Source organism: Pocillopora verrucosa, chromosome 13, assembly GCF_036669915.1.
Source record: "Pocillopora verrucosa isolate sample1 chromosome 13, ASM3666991v2, whole genome shotgun sequence".
Classification (NCBI taxonomy): Eukaryota; Metazoa; Cnidaria; class Anthozoa; order Scleractinia; family Pocilloporidae; genus Pocillopora; species Pocillopora verrucosa.
In genome coordinates this window covers 12,242,570-12,261,346 of record NC_089324.1, presented here as the reverse complement: position 1 = coordinate 12,261,346, position 18,777 = coordinate 12,242,570, and the positions used below count along the sequence as shown (strand labels likewise).

Below are 18,777 nucleotides of genomic sequence, written 5' to 3'. Positions count from 1 at the left end.
CTTGTCCTATTTTGCTTTCAGTTTCTTAAATTTGCCTTATATGATGTAAACATTGTGTGGTAATAATTTTCCTTCTCTGGGACAAACTGAACGTTCTCTGTTTTTCTTTTGACACTCTTGTTTTTGTAGATTCGGCTGCTCAAGGACATTCTAGAAGCGTGGAAAAAGGAAGTGGAAAAGAAGCCTTCGACATTGACGGTAGATGAAGCATATGACGTTCTGAAAGTCAAAAGAGACCCTTCAGGGTAGGTGCAGACACTATGTGAAACATAGCGTGCAGTAGCCCATGAAAGTACCGCTAAGTAGCTTTCAGTGATTGGTCACATACTAGAGTTTTCCACTCAGGCTTAAGAGTACTGAGCTCACTAAAACTTAGAACTGCCTCTTACAGCGTAATTCAGAGCTTCCTTTGAAACACTTTTCTTAGGCTTCTATGTGAATGGTCACACATTAGAGATTTATCCACTGACTCTAACGTTAATCGTAAGTCTACCTTCTGCTGCATAATAAATAGTACCTCATGAAAGTACCACTCAGTGGCTTTACCATGAAAGGTCACATACCGCGGATTTCATACCCAGACTTAAAAATTAGAATCACCTTGTAAGGTTTAGGAAACAGCCCTTCATAAAGGGCTTCAGTGGCCTTCATTTTAATGGTCAAACTTAGGGTCTGGTAGCCAATTCAGAGATGACAGTACAGAACTTATACAGTGAAATGGAAACAGCTCTTTGTTCTTATGAGCTACAACCTGTCATATTTGACAGTGCAATCCTTCTGATGGTTGTTCTGTTGAAACCGCAGGGATACTAAGACGGGAATTTTCGTGCTAGAATTCTTTAACCAATAGATACACTAGCCCCGTGTTCCTGGTACATTTTATCTCTTCATGTGATGTGTCCATAAGGCGTGAAAACAAAATTACTATATAAAGTATCCTGTAACTGCATATCCCACTGCGCGTTTCGAGATTACGCGACTTATCAGATCGCCATCGTAGATTCTAATCCGGCCTTATGATTGGTCCATGCCTCATTTGCCGGCATATCAAATCCTGCCCTCTGGTTGGTTATGGGCTATAGTCCTATTACTAAAGCTACTTTATTTTCCCTACAGACTTGTCGATGAGGCGAAAGTTAGAAAAGCTTACTTTAAAATGGCGCAGAGGTACCATCCAGATAAGAATCCAGAAGGAAGGGTAAGACTTTACCGTGTGTAACATAAAAATGTCAGCTTAAAGAAAGTGGGAGTTCTTTGACCCACGTGGGTGTCAAAACGAAGATCATCCTTTTTTTATTTAAAAAAGAGCAAAAGAAAAAAAAAGAAGAAAGAAAGTAGTTATGTAGCGATGTTTTGTATCATCTTCAGGGCATGAAAGAATTAGGATGAAATAAAAAAAAGTATTGAATAATAGTGCGCCAATGTCGTGGAAGCCACAATGGCCCATCGGTTAGCGCGCAGGTCTGTGAATTCAGAGGTTTGGGTAAGAAACCTGGTTTGGGGCATTATGTTGTGTTCCTTGGAAAAACACTTTCCTCTTACAGTGCCCCTCTTAACTTAAGAGTATAAATGGGTACTGATGAATTGTCAGGGAAATCTGACGAAATGGTGGGAGAAAACGTGCTATTGAATAGCATCCCATACAGGGGGGGAGTGGTGATACTCCTAGTTTGCTTTATGCCTTATTCTGTTATGAGTAAGGCAGAGAAGAAGCTGGTTGGCTAAAGATGGAGAAGAGTAACCAGGCCTCGAAGGGAAAACTCTGATAATAAAGCAAATGGTTCATTTTTTTTCAAGGGGGTAAACTTCTAACGACACTGTGGTTGCCACTTTAATGGGATGCTACTTAGTTTATCAACAAAGTTGATAATTTAAGTTGGCCACCGTATCGTTAAAAACTCTTTCCCGTGGCCAATTTACAATTTCAACTTAGTTGATAAACACCAAGTTATTTTGTAAACTCCACACCACAATTTCTTTAAAAATTAACCCCTTTTAGTTTTAGAACTCTTTACGGTGACCAATTTACGTTATCAACTCAGTTGATAAAACCAAATTATCCAGGAGAATTTCGTTGTTTAATTTCCCTTGTTCTTTTGTAGGACATCTTTGAGAAAGTGAACAAGGCTTACGAGTTCCTCTGTTCCAAATCCTCTAAACAAGTTCAAGGCCCAGATCCGCATAATATTGTACTTATTCTCAAGGCTCAGTCCATTTTATTCAAGCGACACAAAGATGGTAGGGTTTTGAACTTAGTCACGCTCTCTGTAACTGCCTCTTTTACTTGTAGTTCCTCGCAGACTAAAGAAAACATTAATTTTTGTCTCTGAAATAAGTCAAGGACAGCTAAAATTGTTATAATCTCAAGAAACTACATGCTTTGGCTCTCCAAATCGGTGTAATTTAGGAGTGGTTTTCCAAAAAAGGGGTATTTCTATTTGGCATCCGGAGATATTTTTTCGCAAGGCTCTAAGCTGCACAAAAGCTTTATTTCTTGGGGGAAATTGGAACTAATCGACAGATGGATTGGTTATTTAACGCAAATAAATAATCTTACATCTATTATATCTCAGATTTTTCCAAGTTTAGTTTTATTTTAAGGCACGAGTAAAATGAGACACTAACTTATACATCATTCTTTCGCCTGACATTTTGAAAGCAGCCGGTCAAAGTTGTGTATTTAACTGGTGCCTGGCCCCTCATGAAACCTCTATGAGACTTGAGAAAGAGGAAAACCAATTAGTTTAGATGAAATTCAATTCAACTCATAGATTACATGTTGCTATGCGTATGTTCAATAACAGAGAGTGTCACTGATGTCTTCACCACAGTTTGACGTTCACTTTTACCTTTTATCGTTCAGACCCCCGGTTTTGTTTGTGGTGACGTCATTTATGCGTCTGTCCTCCTATTGGTCAGAAGTAAGAACCAATCAAAAAACGTGCATAATTCAGTTTATCATATAAACTGGGTTATTTTCTTGCAGACCTTCAGCCATACAAATACGCCGGCTACCCGATGTTGATTAAGACCATCAGACTCGAGACCGTGGACAGCAGTTTGTTTTCAAAGTCAGCACCGCTTCTTACAGCTGCCAGTGAACTGGCTTATCACACGATCAACTGCTCTGCGCTAAATGCCGAGGAATTACGTAGAGAAAGCGGAATTGAGGTAAAAGCAGTTGTGGTAGAAGGTTAACTAGAACTTCTTTAGTCTTCTGTGCTGGTGTCCTAATAGGAAAACAGGGACAACGAGCTTTTGAAACCCGCCATTTTTATGGACGGAGATGGGAGAAGGCGGGCTCAGATAACAGACCAGCTCCTCTTCTCCCCCTCCCCCCCTTCCCCCCTCAACTGTTTTTTCCTCACCTGTCGGTTCCCCTCTCGGTACGAATTTCTCTTCACCATTCTTCCTCTGATCGAAAATCCGAGATGGTGTTAAAATGTTTCACGAGGTAATACGAAGCGTCCGTTCGCCGTTGGCAGAACTTATCTAGAATGAGTTATTAAAACAACGTGATTCCTCAAAATTGCCCATCATGAGTAAGTCGATTACTTATTATAAAAAACTTTTTTTTGCCCGACTTAACGCCTTTGACTTATTCAGCTGAGCAAACCCTTTCACTTGTAAAGAGAAAAAACATAATTATTTGTGTTAGTTGCCTTGTAAGTATTTTGTTGTAAGCTTTCGGTGAAAAAGGTCTCCTTATAGTAGAATCTAAATGCTCTTTTAAATAACTAATATTTGCTTGTATTTAATTTGTTTTTTTACCAGGCACTTCAAGAGGCTTATGACCGTTGCTTACTGGCTATTACTGGCATGACTGAACCGAACGCCATTCCAGTCCAAGTAAGTTATTTTACAATACATGTCGTTTCCTCCGCAGTAGGAAAACATTTTTCTCAGTCTTCAACCCTTTGACTCCTAAGAGTATCTAATATCTAATTTCTCCTAACAATATTACCTTCGAATCATACATAAAGGTCACGAGAATATAGATAATGATCACCAACTAAAGTAGCTCTTGATTGTTAAAAAAATTCTCCTTGACAGCATTGTAGGAAATGTACAGAGAACAGTATGGAGAATATGCATACTGATGTTAGGTTATAACAAATATCGTAGTAGATTGTGCGAAAACCCATCTTTTAAACGACTTTGTAGAAACACTTTCTAGTTTGCGTTAAACTAATTTTCATTGCTAATCAGAAAGTTAGCTACTGCTGTGCGTTATTTTGTAAAGTAAGGATAAGATGTCACCCTTTGTTGTTTTTATTTTCTTTTTTAGGTTTGCACTCACATCACGAGGTGCTACACAGTGGCAGCCCAGTTTGAAGAGTGCCGAGAGAAGATCACTGAGATGCCAGATGTTATTAAAGATCTTTGTCGCGTCCTTTATTACAGGGTATGAAAAAATACTGCGTTCAAAGATCGTGGCTCGTTGTCTGTAGTAGTGTTTACTTTATAGTGAATTGCTTACCAATTAGAGCGCTTTTTGATGGAGTGTTGTTAAATCAAAATCAAAGTAATCACAACCCATCAGGCAAAAGGAAAATGTCTTTCAGAGCCAAAGAAACCTTGAAGTAAAATCGACCAATTTGCCAATTTGCGACTAAGCACTAGTTTTGCATTTGAATAATTGAGAAAGTGGCGCGAATTTTCTGGACCAATCACAGAACGAATTAATGCAAAAGCAAAGCAATCCCGGGTTCTTTTCAACGCTCAATTTAAAATTATCCTAAGACATGATTCAGGTTTGTTAAACCACCGTAGCAAACTTTGAAAGCTGATCTTTGGAGCGTAAGCGCTTCGTCGTAAAGCAAAAACAAAGTAATCACAACAGCCAATCATATCAAATGTTTACGTCATCATTAGCTAATGAGGACTTAAAGTAAAAACAGGCACACTACCAAAGGCGCGAGAAAACGCGGACGACCAAGTTACAAGCGGTTTTCGTTTGGCGTCTGATTGGATTAGAGAATGGCATGAGTTTTGTATACTTATCACAGGCCGAAGTGAAGGGAAATCAAAGCAATCCCGGAATACTTTCAACACTCAATTGAAGACTACTCTAAACTTGATAACCAACTTACAGTAATAGCTTTTTTCATGGGGCGAATTTGATGTAGGTGTTTTGACCAAAAGTGATAGGGTATTTTGATATTTCACAACGACTAACAGCTGTCATCTTTTCTTTTAGAATCTTCCAGCGCTCAATTCTGTTGCAGCAGAATGTGTCAGTGCTTTCTCTGTGGATTTCTGGCTTCAAACCCAACTATTACAGGTGAAAAACAAAATATGAGAGATGTGAAAGGGATGCGCATGGAGCAGTTCAAAACTGCGGCTATAAAAATATTTTAACGTCTTTGTTATCCTCTCATGTTGCTGTCAAACTTTTTTTTGTATGTGTTTCTTGTGCTTAGCGCCTTACTTGATTAAATTTTGTGGAGTTTCGTGTACCTGACCCGTGGTTTCTCGTTGTAGGCTGGTGTACTGTGGCATCTACTCTTGTTTGTGTTCAGTTACGATTACACACTGGATGAAAGTGGAGTGGAGAAAAGTGCAGAAACCAACCAGCAGGTTTGGAGAGCAGATAAACGCGTTCTGTAATGGGCTTTATTCAAAAATCAACGAATAATTGAATGATTGAACGAAGGATTGTTCAATTAAAAGTGCAAACGAGAAAGCAGAGGGATAGATGGACGCATATTCGCACGCACACAGGCTCGTATACTCGCTCGCACGCACGCACGCACGCACGCACGCTCGGTCGTAAGCACGCATGATATCGTAGAACGAAGAAGCAATCTTTTGAGTCTATGCCGACGAACGAACAACACGATCATTTCTTTTGTTTACAGGAAACTCTGAACAGTCTTGCTCGTCTGAGCATCGATGCTCTGGCTCGACTGGGAGGATATTTGAGTAAGTAAAACATTCTTCCTCGTTCAGCTAGTTTCTTTCTTTAACAATACACTGCTTTGCGAAAAAAAAAAAAAGGCAGAGATGATCATTGAGTTACTGTACCAGAGGGGAGATCCCTCATGTAGATGTTTTAAATGTCATAGTCGAGTTTCCACTCTACGCTGTCCTACACGGAAAGCTTTCTTTTTTCTTTTACTTTTTTTTTCTTTTCTTTATTTTCATCCTCTTTTACGCAGAGATTAAAGTAATCGATTCTCCAAGCAGCGTCTGGCAAATGCATAATTTTATTTTCTCTGTTCACTCGCATTCCCTTTTTCTTTATTTTTATCTTTTTTTATTTCTAGTAAACTGCGTGAGAAAGCAGTTCGTATCGAATGAGAAATCAAACAACGAAGTAAACCTTATCTGTTGTATTCTACATTTTTCAGCTGACGAAAATAAAACCCCTGAGAATCCAGCCATAAGAAAGTCTTTGTCCAGTATGTTCACACCGTATATCGCCAAACAACTCAGCAATGATAACCCAAAGGAGGTTAGTAATTTAATTATTTCCTCTTATTTGCGATCAGACGTTCTTAGGCACTTCCCCGAGAAAAGGAAGGTGCGATCAAAGGTTAACCTCTCCCAAGATGGCGACGAACTAGTGCATGTTATTCCTCAAATGCAGCTAATTTGATCCGCGTCTGATTTACTAATTTAGCCATTGATTAAAGCGGGCTCACCTGACGATTCTGCACAAACCTGATCGAGGGCATTTTCCATCACGAAAACATCGTCATTAATGAGCGTCAAAAATCGAAGTGACGGGCACTCTCGGCTACACTCACCATATTTTGCCGGTCCTGGCGTCATCGTTACCTCCGACATACTAGGCAATAGTCGCTGATCGCTGCGCTATAAGAGTCTGTTATGAATACAAAGTTTAGGTGTGCTACATTGTTCATATTTCCCCATCTCACCGAACACGCTTGCTGTGAATTACAGGTGTAAAACTCTAAATTGTGTGTAAGTAGTAAAGTTAAATTTTTTGTTTGTCTTTTTGTTTGTTTTGTTTTTGCATAGATCTTAAAGTTGCTGAACAGTAATACAGAAAATCCTTATCTCATTTGGGATAATGCTACACGTGCAGAACTGACTGAGTTTCTCGAAGCCCAACAACTACGAAAGATCAAGACGGTAACTGACTGATTAAACATCGTAACAGAAACTTGACAATTTGTGCCAAGTACAGCTATCGCTATTAAGCTGTATGAGTTTCATGGAATACTTTCTGCTTGTCGTAAAATTGTCAAAAGTTAGAGGAATACTTCTATAAAGATTCACTAAATCGAAAGAGGCTACATCGCCGTTGGGTTAATTTGAAAAAAAGTAGCCTAAATTTGTCAAGTGCGTTTTTTTTTAGTCCATTTCGATTCTTTCCATCCTTAACCTCGTTCCCAGAGTCCTCCCTCTTCCTCCCACGAGAGAAGAGGGTGGACCTTTGGAATGAGTTTACTCTATCCTTAGCCATCCTTGTACGTTTTTGGTTTATTTGTGCCTATTTCATGTTTGTCTACACAAACTACTACTGATCTTGAGGTTGAATTATGAAAAGGCGATTCTCTATCACGCTAACATGACGCAAAACACAATGACGTATCTTCGCCAAGATTTTCAAGCTCGTAGTTTGCAATTCGTGTCAATATCCTCCATCCTTTGGCATCCTTATTGGCTGATACTGACGTTTTGTACCTTAGCAAATCAAGTCATTCTTTTTTTCGCTGAGCGTTTATAGGTTTAGTTATATTTGAAAGCTATTTTTCTGCATCATGACAATCACTCGAAAACACGCCAAGCTGGAGACACACCTGACGATTTTCGCCGATCGCCGCAATTGGCGTATGAAATCGCGTGGTGTGTCATCGGCTTCACATATCTACTGTAGACATGACGTTTTGTCTCATCTCAACCTTATTTTTTGTTTGTTTTGTTTTTTAAGGGCGACTGTGATACTTCGTTTGGGGCACGCTTCACCTTCTCAGTTTTCAGTGAAGAACTTATTGTTGGCGAAATCTTTGTTCGTATTTACAACGAGCAGCCTCTGTTTCCACTTGAGGTACGTTCCACACCCCAGAGAGTGTCCACTCAGCCTTTTAACTCCCAATATCCCGTTAGTAATTCTCTTCACTGGCTGCCATCCATTCCCACGTAATATAGTCAGAAGAGTTTAGTTTTACATCAAGGTGACACCATCTGGCTGATAAGCTTTTCTGTTCTCGTAACCCGTTTGTAAGATAACATATTGGAATGGCAATGAGAAGTTGCATGTTAATCACCTCTATGCAGGGTTGCGTCGCGTTGAATATGGTTCTTAAAGGCCACATGTAAATGCCGCTTGGTGTAAAAGTTCAGTTTCCTCGTATTCTAGCTCTTCATGATAAAGGTTTTACGGTAGGAACTCAATGGCTTCTAAGAATTTAAGGATTTAACTTTTGTTTTGTTTTGTTCGTTCGTTAATTTTTTTCTTCTGTGTTGCCTTCAGGCCCCATTAAAATTCGCAGCAGATCTGATCGACTTTCTTGGTTCGGAAGCACAGGTAGGGAAACAGCAGAGGAAGAAAAAGTTTCTATGCATGATATCAGATTATGAATCGAAGTTACAGCTAAAACCAAAAAGTATTTTGTGTTCTCTCTTTGTTTCAATGGATGAGCTTTGTAAAAATAGGTACAGCTTCCTATTGGCAAAGGGTAGAGGCGTGTTAAGATTGATACCAAATTTTCAATGGTTACGTGGTGTGAGAAAAGGACCATGGTAAAGGTGATATGGCCTGGGGCATATCCTGTCTGATTTGGTATCTTTTTCTAAAGAAGTCGGAGAGGGAAAATTGGTTAGAAATGTCGATACAGACGATGCTTTTTTTTCTGTAAATAAAAAATAAGTTCTTTTCTATTGGCTGGTTATTCAAACGATGTCCAACTTAGGTCGTGGTTGGGAACAGTAAATGGACCTCAATAGTTGTTAATGAGTGGGTTGTTTGGAGTGTAATCATGTAAATGTTTATCTAATGGTCGACATTGTTTCCAAAAATCAATCTTTAGTCAAAAGTTTAGATAAATTAGAGATGGTTTGGATTGATGTTTTGCCATTGAAAAGTTAAACATTGGGTGTACCACTCGTCCCAAATGTATTTAAATTTGATTTCATTCAAAATGTTCCAGTTGTTACTTTTCTCAATGTCTCTCGAATAATGATTTATAATTAACTCTTTTCTTTTTTCATCTCAGTACCTTCATTCAGTTATGGCGTTGACGGCTTCGGAACTGGATCTCAAGAAGAACCAAAAAAGACTGGACGCTAGTGTTATGGCCCTGGAGGCACTACGAAACGTTATCAAGAATAACGCAGGTATAACAGGAGAAAGCGTTACTTGGACGTCACGCAATCGCTCTTAGATGCAAAAAAACGAGTAATACGATTGAAGATGTGACCTGGGTGTGCGTATAACTCAGCGACGCTTGCGTGACTAGTTAAAAGTGACGGTTGCGATGTAAAATTTTAATGCCTTTAGTTCGCAACTTCGTATTTCTTTTTACAGGCACCGAAGCTCAATGCATAGGACATTTTAGACTGATTTTCTCATTACTTCGAATGACTAAAGCAACAAAACTCCAGAAGTTTGCTCTTGAGGTAAGGCTGTAAATATTATGTATCTACCCTGAATGTGTACAACATTCGCTTGTTAATATCGAGCGCTATACACGGTGTAAGTGTATTGTTTATCAACCATTTTCATTGCCGATGTCAAGTTCTCATTATTTACACGTTTTGGTAGTTCCAGTCATACTACCGTTGTAGCTTTGAGAATCATTGGGAAATTCAGACAGTTTTTCTTAAGGGATGAATTTCTATGGTCTCTCCGGTTTAGAGAAAATTAAGTTTTTATTTTTTTGTTTTCGTATAGGTCATTTCGTGCACAACAGCCAACAAGAACTGTGTTTCCAGTATTGCTGATTCAGACATTCTTGGCTTCTTATTCCTTACGCTCCACACGCTTCCTTCAGGTTATTAGAAAATCATTCTTACTCTCTTTTCTCTGCGCTATACGAAACAAACTTGTTATCGAAGGACAACATCGACATATTAGTGATAAACGACAGAAAAGCACCGTTGCTGTGGAGAGTCACTGAAAGAACGAAAATAATTCAGGATGGAGAAGTTCAAAGCAATTCTCAAATAAGTGTCGAAAGTCATCTGGGATTGCATTGGTTTCGCTTTACTCCTCTGTGATTGGTCTAGTAAAAACTCGCGCCATTCTCTCAACCAATCAGATTCAAAACAGAAAGCAGTTACGACCTGGTTGCCCGCGTTTTCCCGCGCTTTAGGCATGTTTCTTGTTTTTACTTTGGGTTCTCATTGGCTCGATAGGGTATTTTCCTTTCTTCTCATTGGCCGTCGTGATAACTTTGGTTTTGTTTTTTACGACACATAATCAAAAAGCTCAATTATTGGAAGACACGTCTATAACAAAGTTAAGAAATAGTAACCATGTCCTATTTGGACTATCTTGGACAAGTTTAAACTCACAGGGAGTAGGCTGAGTAGGCTAGTTCATCTCCAAAAGTTCAGTCATTTTGCGTCAAGTTTATCACTTGAAATCCGTGTCAACCTTTTCAATCCTTTGCAATCCTCGTTCGTTCTCGGGTCATTGTTTTCTTTTAAGTGTTTTTCTGTCTTCCACGATAATATTTGTCTTCCCTTACGTTCAAATTTTGCACTTCGCTAGAAAGGACTCAAATTTTCCGTGGTATGACACCTATACTAAGAAGTTAGAATGAAGCTATAGGTGTCTAAAAATGTCTTCCTATGCGCCAGAGTCTGGAACAATTACCATCGAAACAATTCTCATCGATTTGCTTATTTTTTTTCTTTTGTTGTTGTTGTTGTCCTCATTTAGATCGGTTGTTGACTGTTGATACCATGCATGCACTTTGCTCCAACACGAAGATTGTCAAGGAGACAATGCACAAAGGTGAGTAGAATTTCAGCGCTCCAAACTGCGACCGTTTTGGTTTGGTGACAAGTGAAAAGAAGACAGCGAAACTTCAAATTTTGGGTAAATTGCCGGTCACAAAGTTCATTATAAAAGCAAGGGCATTGCTGAGCAGTAGAAAATGTCTTAACTTTTTTTCTGTCAAAAAATGTTTTGACTACTTCGTGATTCTACGTCAAAACAAATGAAGAGGATAAATTTCTACAGAAAATATGATGCTGCGTTGGAGGGGGATATAACTAGAGAATTTGGTTTTATCCACTTAGTTGATGAATCAACTGGCCACTGTAGAGAGTTTCTGAAGGTGATGTGTCGAGCGTCAGCCTTCCGTTAAAAAATATAGAATGAATTCGGACAGAATCCAATTCGCTCTTTCGAAGTGTTGGTGGCCAGTTTAGATTATCAACTCAGTTGATGAAACCAAATTACTTTGGAAACTGTTGAGCTTGGAGGTCTGAGGTTAGATATGGCTTCGTGGATGGGGAAGTCATGACCCCCTCATGCTTTGTATATGACAAACTTTAACCATTAATTTCTCTCTTAGGTGGTCTTATCTATCTACTTGACCTGTATACTAATGGTACAAACCCAGTGGTGCGGGAAAGGTCAGCGGAGTTGTTTGCGAAGATGATGTCGGACAAGCTTATTGGACCAAAAGTCAAGATCGTGTTGTCCAAATTCCTGCCCGCCATCTTTATGGACGCCATGAGAGATAGCGCACAAGCCAGTGTGCACATGTTTGAAGGTAAGAAATTACTTGTAGTCCCTAGACAGAGCAGATGCGCTCTCGCCACACCCTCATATTGCGATTAGTCATTTTTTAACTGCTCTTCATACGGTTATCTCGCCCCTCGTGCAAAGAATGCAAACAAACTGTACTGCAGGGCTAAGTAACGAACTCCATTATTCTCTTTGTGTTTGTCTGTTTGTTGTTCAGCAAATCAGGAGAATCCGGAGTTGATATGGAATACAGAAGCCAGAGAGAAAGTCTGTTCGGTGGTGAAAGAGCTGAAAGACAGGTAAACCTAACTGAGTTTTATTCTCGAACCTTAATGAACCTTAATGAACCTTACATCGCATATTCCTTAGACTTGCATTAACAAGAACAACAGAAGCAACCTTTATTCGTATGAAACTGTTTTTCTGGAAGACAGGACAATGTGCTTTAAAAGCGACATACTCAAAACAAAGGCAGTTCTAAGCTGTCATTCCTTTGTACATGGAAACTGAAGAGACAAGCCAGTCGGGTTCCCCCGTTTAAAAATGAATGTGATGATTATTAAGGTGACATTCCGAAAAGCAGACCCATTCCCTATCCACCTTGGTCGGAAGTCACTGGAAGTAAGTTGCGTAGTCCAACTTTCCAAACATGATTCGGAGAAAAGATTGCGTGACAAGGCTTTAACTCAGCCTTGACATATAGCTTTAGTGCCATGTTGATTGCGTTACTTTTCGTCTTGCAGACATTATCAGGAGCAGAAAGACAATCCCGACATCCAGTGGAAGGTGAGTATTGAGCCAACCTTCGTTTTACATTTAATCACTGGTATGTAGAAATTCTAGAAAGTTTGTTCCGCTTCAGAATTTTACATAGTTTCTCTTTCCTTCCACTTTAGCTTCCTGACAACTTCGAAGTGATGTTTGACGAAGCTGCTGGAGAATTAATCGTGGGTGGAATTTACCTCCGATTGTTCATACAGCAACCGGCTTGGGTAAGACGTTTGAATCACGTTCGGTTTGTTGACATGAAAGTCATTTTTTGGGCAAATTACTTTTAAAGGAAGCCGAACTTTGGTTGGTTTACAGTAATCTGACGGGTGAAATTCGTTGAAACTCCCTCTGAATTGTAGTTGGCAGAACTCATGAATTAGGAAAAAAATTGAAGTTTAAAATTACAGTGAAGTGGCATCTAACGTCCAAATCACAATGTATTGTATTTTACGTTAAGAAAGTGTCTTTCTTTCGTTTAGCTCGATGTTGAGTACATTTTGACTTTTACCTCAGGTTCTGCGGAAGCCAAAAGAATTCCTTGTTGCTCTTCTACAGAAGTTTATTGAACTACTCTCAAAATCTTCTCATGTAAGTGTTTCCTGTACCTTCAAATTTTATTTTTAACCTCTTCTCTGATGTGATTCATTTATCTTTTTTTCTTTTTCGTACCTTTATTGTCCTTAATGTGAACCTGTCTGACCACTTGTACATGTATCTTGTTTAACTTGTCTGACTGGTTGAATCTTGCTTAACCTGTTTCAGGGTGAGACTCTGGAGACTGTTACCCAGGCCACTCTATGTCTTTTCACTGCGCAACCACAACTCGGAGACCAGGTATTTCCTAAAAGATTGACAGAAAAGATAACAATTAAGCTCTGGGATATTTTCGATGTTTAGATCTATAAATTCGCATCGTACTCCTGTTTTGTTGATATGTTCGATATTTAGCCATCCACCATCATGGATTTGCTTTTCAGCATGGCAACTTTACGATTAGTCTGAAAAAATGCGCAAACTGTGAGCGAGTGTAAAGAAGTATTGTTATCTTTAGGTTCCAGGTCTCGGTCACATTCCTAATTTAGTCAAGGGTATGAGCTCCAGTAATGATGCAGTCATCAAGTCCGCTGTACAAGTGGTTCATTTACTCTCAGCTAATGAGGTGAGGCAGGTTGTTAAGGGTGAAATATCATTTCCCTTAAAATAATCACGATTAGGTACAGAAAAATCGTACCAGATAGTTCACGTGAATCCTGGGAGGATGGCAGGTAGCTGAAACTGGGTTTGGCAATCGTCAGTAAAGCAATTCAATGACCGTGTGGATACTGTTCAACTTTGAGGGGATGTTCTTCGCAAAATTCTAGCAGATGAAAAATTTCGCCCTGTTATAGAAGATCCTGAGATTTCGTAAGGGGGGAAGGAGCTTGTTAGATAAGCTGGGGTTATTAGAGAGATCTACGTAGAAGTATGGTAACAATAAAGTGTTAAACCGAGAACTATGGGTGGGAATAATGGATTGCAAAAAAATTCTCCAATTGCAGATTTGTGTTCGAAGCATGGCCCAGGTGACTGATTGCATCAGTCACGTGATCAAAGGAATGGACGCGAGACCAGATGTAGTGGGTTTGGCTTGTGAAGCGCTTCACAGAATGTTCGAAAAGAATCACACAGAGCTTGTTGCGCAGGTAACGAAACTGAGAAATAACTTCCATGTCGCACAAGAGGTGTTATGACATATTGTGTAGATCTGATTTCAAAATCAGTGGATTAAACTCCAACCTCATTCCGAGGGTCATCTCTCTTCTTTCCTCGAGCAGGAACCCTGGTTACGGCTAGTTACGTGCCTATAAAGACCAAAGAACGCTGTTGAGAGGGTGGGTCCAATCAGCGGAAGGGACCAAGCGCGATTGCTTTTTAAGCTGTTTCCCCCAACTCTTATTTTAATTATGGATAAAAATTTTACGAAGGAGCACCTCCTTCGATTTGGATTTTTTGTTATCTCGCAAATTCTGGGACACACGTGACCAGCAACAATTAAAATCCTCTCTCTTCCGCGAGAAAGAGAAGAGGATTCTGGGAAAGAGGTTAGATTTGACTCTAATGGTTGACCATTGACAAGAAAGCTTCTGTAGGGTAATTTCAAGTGGCCCTGTTTATCATGCAGTGCAAAGGGGCTAAAATGTTACGTTTGTGGCTAAAACCCTAGTGTTCAACCATTTAATTTAAAGCCACTAAGACGTGCTTTCAAGTGGTACTGTTTATTAATCCTCTACGCCTTAACATCAGTATGCATATTCTCCTTACTTTCCTTTATACGTTTCATAAGTTGCTGACAAGTAGAATTTGTTTTATTCAATTAACAACCAACAGTTTTAGCTGGTGATCATTTCCTTTATTCTCATGACCTCAATGTTTGACTCATGGGTGATATTATAAGGAGAAATTAGATGCTGGTCACTCGTAGGGGTTAAATGGTTAGGCTATTTAAGCTGTTTTAGCTTTATATGTAGTCCTCGGGTGAAACCCTCATGTGACCGTTGAAACGAAAGCTCCGGAGCAGCGGTTTCTCTGAGTGAAACCATGGTATGCGGCGTCGAATGAAGGTTTTAAGGGGAGTATCTCTCTCTGCCTGAGATTAAAACTAATTTGTTCTCCTTGTTGTTTACTATATTTTCCTGTTTAGGCGCTCAAATTTGAGTTAGTCCAGTATCTTTTAAACCTTCTGAACGGAGCGCTCAAAACTGTAGAGAATCCTGCAGCCACCAAAGCTCAAATTGTCAAGGCTCTGAAGGCGATGATACGTGACTTGACCCACGGCGAGGAGGTAATATCCGATAAGAAAATCTTTCTTTTTGTAGGGTGAATTTTTTTTATTACATAACCAGTTAATGTTACTGTGTTATTCGTGATAACTTAGTAGTGTCAGGTGAGTTAGAACTATGTCTGAGAAATGCCAAATACTGCTTTGCTATTGGAGAAAGAAGAGGCTGTGTAGGGATTAGCGAATTCATTGTTTCAGTTTAAGTTTGATTTTATTCTTCTTTTTTTTTGTCCTATTACAGATCAACAAGATTCTGGAAGCTTCCACAGTGTGGGCCTCGTACAGAGACCAGAAACACGATCTCTTCATATCGGACAAACCTGTGGCTGGCTACCTGACAGGGGGCGCTGGAGTTGCTGGCTACCTGACAATGGGCTCTGGCAATGCGAGCACCATGTCCAGCGTGCCCCCGCCTGTGGACCGAGTGGAGAATGGTAGCTGATGTCACGTGACATTGGATGGTGCCAGTCAATAGTTAATTAGGCAGGCTGTGTTTACTCGAGCGTGACAGAGGATACTTTGTACTTCCTACATCACCAAAACTATTACAAATGTCAAAGTTTTTTCATGAATTATTTATTATATTAATTTTTGTTCATGTTGCGAATTCTTATCCAGATGATTACAAACTTTTTCCGAATGGAAGGCTGTTCGCAGTTTTCGTAACTGATACATTCATCTAGCGGATTTGACAAAATTTTGCAACAGAGTTTCGTCCAAGGAATCGTGTGTTTACTGCGTTTTTCAGCGGTTAGCACAACTGAATTTTTTTTCCTTTTTCATATGTAAACCTTCGCCGCAATTCTGAAAATTCTCTTCCTTTTTAACTTTCACATATACTTGTAATTATATTTTAGGCAACTCGCTATAGAATTCCCGTAAACCTTCTCTACTTTGGTGATTGTATGAAGGTCTAAAGGACACATTGCGTGACTCACGGTATGAAACTTTTGTGCGTCACGCCGCATTCTTGCACGCTCATTCGAACACAGCCTTTTATTAAGAATTGACGCAAATATTCTTTGGTGATAAACATTGCAATTCTGCACAAATCCAATCGGGTTTGTCGAAGCCAGTTTCCAAATTTAGATTCATTCGAAAAATCCATGTTTCGTGATATTTTATTTTAACTGAAAATGTCGCAAAGAAGGCTTAAAAACATGTTATTCAAGTCGAAGTAGATCATCTGTGGCGTCGATTTGCGTTTCATGTTGTTGAAATATTTACGGGTAGCCAGAAATAAGTACAAATTAAGAAACAAATAATTTATTTTAATTTTCATAGAAAATAAGTGGTTATAGTTCTCTCTCATTTGGTAAGGTCACGAAACAAGGTCACGTTTAGCTCATTAACCCACAGGATCGTTTAAAAATTCCCTTTTCCAACAGCCACACATTTTCCCGGAAATGGGCGAGGAGAATTAAATATGTTATCACAGCTGATCAGTGTGTTAATTCTTATCACCTGTTTTCTGGGTAAGAAATTGACCTTGCTAGCAGAAGCTATCTGTATCACTTCGACTAGTTTAAGCGATCACTCAGAGTAAACCACAAGGTGACTAATTCAAGAAATTAAGATTTAGGTACATTCTGTGGTAATGTTTTCCACTTCGCCCTGTATTTGGAAAATCGAAAAATTGCCCCTTTTTTTAAAAAAACTTTGATATTTTCAATGTGATTAGAGAGATTTGAAATTGCCAGCCAGTTCTTTTAATTGTAGCATGCGAGATTTGTGACTTATAGCAAAATCTCAAACCAGGAGAGAACATAGGCAACGAAATTTAAAGGTTTTCTAAAATGTTTGCAAAGTTGCTGCGAATCCAGTCATCCTAAAAATAAGACATTAGATCTATCATTATTCAGTTGAATAAATGACCAGTTAAAACGCTCGTAAGCGCGGGAAAGTGCATAATAAGTTGAAGTAGATCTGCGAGAGAAGCAAATTTTCTGTGGAAAATGATTCACCAGTAAAAAACAGTGTTCTTTTGTTTTACCGACACTAATTAAATTGGACGTTAATTCGGTAAAATTATTAGGTCAATGTATTATAACAGAAAAGTAGAACTGTCTTTTTATTCTAAATAGATCAAAGTCGAGAAATATATTTTAAAAAAATTGCATGATTGTTTGAATAAACCATATTTGGAAAATTTTCTTTTGTTGTTCATTCGCTACGTAGGCTCTTCGAACTACCTTTTTGCAGCAGCAATTAGTGGCCAATTTTGGGTTTTAAGCATGAAGCAATAGTACCTACAGTTCTGATGGGGAGGGGTATCGAATCTCGAATCCCCCGAACCTCGCAGTTGTAGAGCATCGGAGCGTGAAATCCAAATATTTGACGATTGAAACTTCATGGGGTCTCAGAACTTTTTTTCTTTAATTTGTCCCCTGCTCGAAGCGAGACGAATGAACATCTTCCTCCACAACCTTCGCATCCATTTTGTTTCTTTTATTGTTACCTATTATCAGTCGTAACTCTTTGGAATACTGTACCTCGATACGCCTTTGGGCTGGTCACTTTGTCGATAAAAAGTAACTCAGTGCCCATGTTGCTCTATCCATGTGCGATTTTGATTCATTTTGCGTACTTTTAATCCTATTTTTCCTTCATGGGAGAGTAACAATGCTTCAATTTCTTCTTATTTTTCCTTCACCGGTGTATTGCAGTGTGTCATCATCATCTTTATGTTCTTTTTGTTACCCTTCCTTCGTAAGAGCGTAACAAACAATTATTCGTTTATTCACGCAATTTCAAATTGAGGCCTTCAATATTTCTTAATTCCTTAATGAGATCTTATGCTTTTTATGATATCAGTCTTGCAATTTAGCTCTTTTCGAATGTCAGAGTAATTTCCTGGTCCTATAGCAGTTCCTAACATCCGATTTCTGTGATCTTTTTCCCCTCTTTTTGTATGCTAATCAGTCTCTCACAATGCCTTTCACTGAATAGCTGGCTGAGCGTGCAAACAGAACTCCGTGCCAAATCTGTGACGCAGCGGCCGTTTATTGGCTGCAGTTGTTGTAATCCATATTCATTAGAAGTTGTACAATTTTCAGCAAACAACGCTGCTCCTCGTACAGTGAAGACGTGCTTAAATTTTGGTTATGCAAAGACACTGGACCGGTAAAGAAGAGAAATGAAAGCACTCTTATGTTACTACAACAGCAGGTGAGCATTGTCTTTGGAAAATGTCGCCTTGAGCTCATTAAGAGATGTAAACCAGTCGTATTATCTTAGTTCAGCACGAATCAGTTGCCCGGTCTGAGTGGCTCTTCGACTCGAAATTCGACCGAAATAGGGTATTGACAGAAACATAATTGTAAAATATTGTTGGTGAAACGCTCATATAAAAATGTTTTGCTTACTAAATCTATTGGGGACTTAACATGATCATTTTGTATTTGAATGCAGCCACGTGGAAGTGTGAAGACTCTTCTACTCAGTGTCCTTTGCTTTAACTATAAATAACATTTAAAAAAAGTTTTAGATGTTTTCCCTTTGTTATAATTGTGGC

The 18,777-nt window shown here is 39.1% G+C and overlaps 1 protein-coding gene across 1 annotated transcript in view; it reads left to right on the top strand.

The window, feature by feature from the left end:
- LOC131792580 (dnaJ homolog subfamily C member 13-like) overlaps nt 1-17,394 on the top strand; it is a 42,488-nt gene extending 25,094 nt beyond the window's left edge. The window contains exons 47-73 of the mRNA XM_066160148.1: nt 130-245; nt 1,117-1,198; nt 2,103-2,238; nt 2,987-3,171; nt 3,775-3,849; nt 4,289-4,405; nt 5,201-5,284; nt 5,485-5,580; nt 5,862-5,925; nt 6,354-6,457; nt 6,988-7,101; nt 7,904-8,020; nt 8,447-8,500; nt 9,189-9,309; nt 9,500-9,591; nt 9,866-9,965; nt 10,859-10,933; nt 11,499-11,699; nt 11,892-11,973; nt 12,418-12,460; nt 12,571-12,666; nt 12,959-13,033; nt 13,208-13,279; nt 13,497-13,604; nt 13,984-14,127; nt 15,126-15,266; nt 15,505-17,394. Of these exons, the coding sequence (XP_066016245.1) occupies nt 130-245; nt 1,117-1,198; nt 2,103-2,238; nt 2,987-3,171; nt 3,775-3,849; nt 4,289-4,405; nt 5,201-5,284; nt 5,485-5,580; nt 5,862-5,925; nt 6,354-6,457; nt 6,988-7,101; nt 7,904-8,020; nt 8,447-8,500; nt 9,189-9,309; nt 9,500-9,591; nt 9,866-9,965; nt 10,859-10,933; nt 11,499-11,699; nt 11,892-11,973; nt 12,418-12,460; nt 12,571-12,666; nt 12,959-13,033; nt 13,208-13,279; nt 13,497-13,604; nt 13,984-14,127; nt 15,126-15,266; nt 15,505-15,705 (2,895 nt within the window). The 3' untranslated portion in view covers nt 15,706-17,394. The remainder of the gene's footprint in view (nt 1-129; nt 246-1,116; nt 1,199-2,102; nt 2,239-2,986; nt 3,172-3,774; nt 3,850-4,288; nt 4,406-5,200; nt 5,285-5,484; nt 5,581-5,861; nt 5,926-6,353; nt 6,458-6,987; nt 7,102-7,903; nt 8,021-8,446; nt 8,501-9,188; nt 9,310-9,499; nt 9,592-9,865; nt 9,966-10,858; nt 10,934-11,498; nt 11,700-11,891; nt 11,974-12,417; nt 12,461-12,570; nt 12,667-12,958; nt 13,034-13,207; nt 13,280-13,496; nt 13,605-13,983; nt 14,128-15,125; nt 15,267-15,504) is intronic.
- The last annotated feature ends 1,383 nt before the right edge of the window (nt 17,395-18,777 follow it).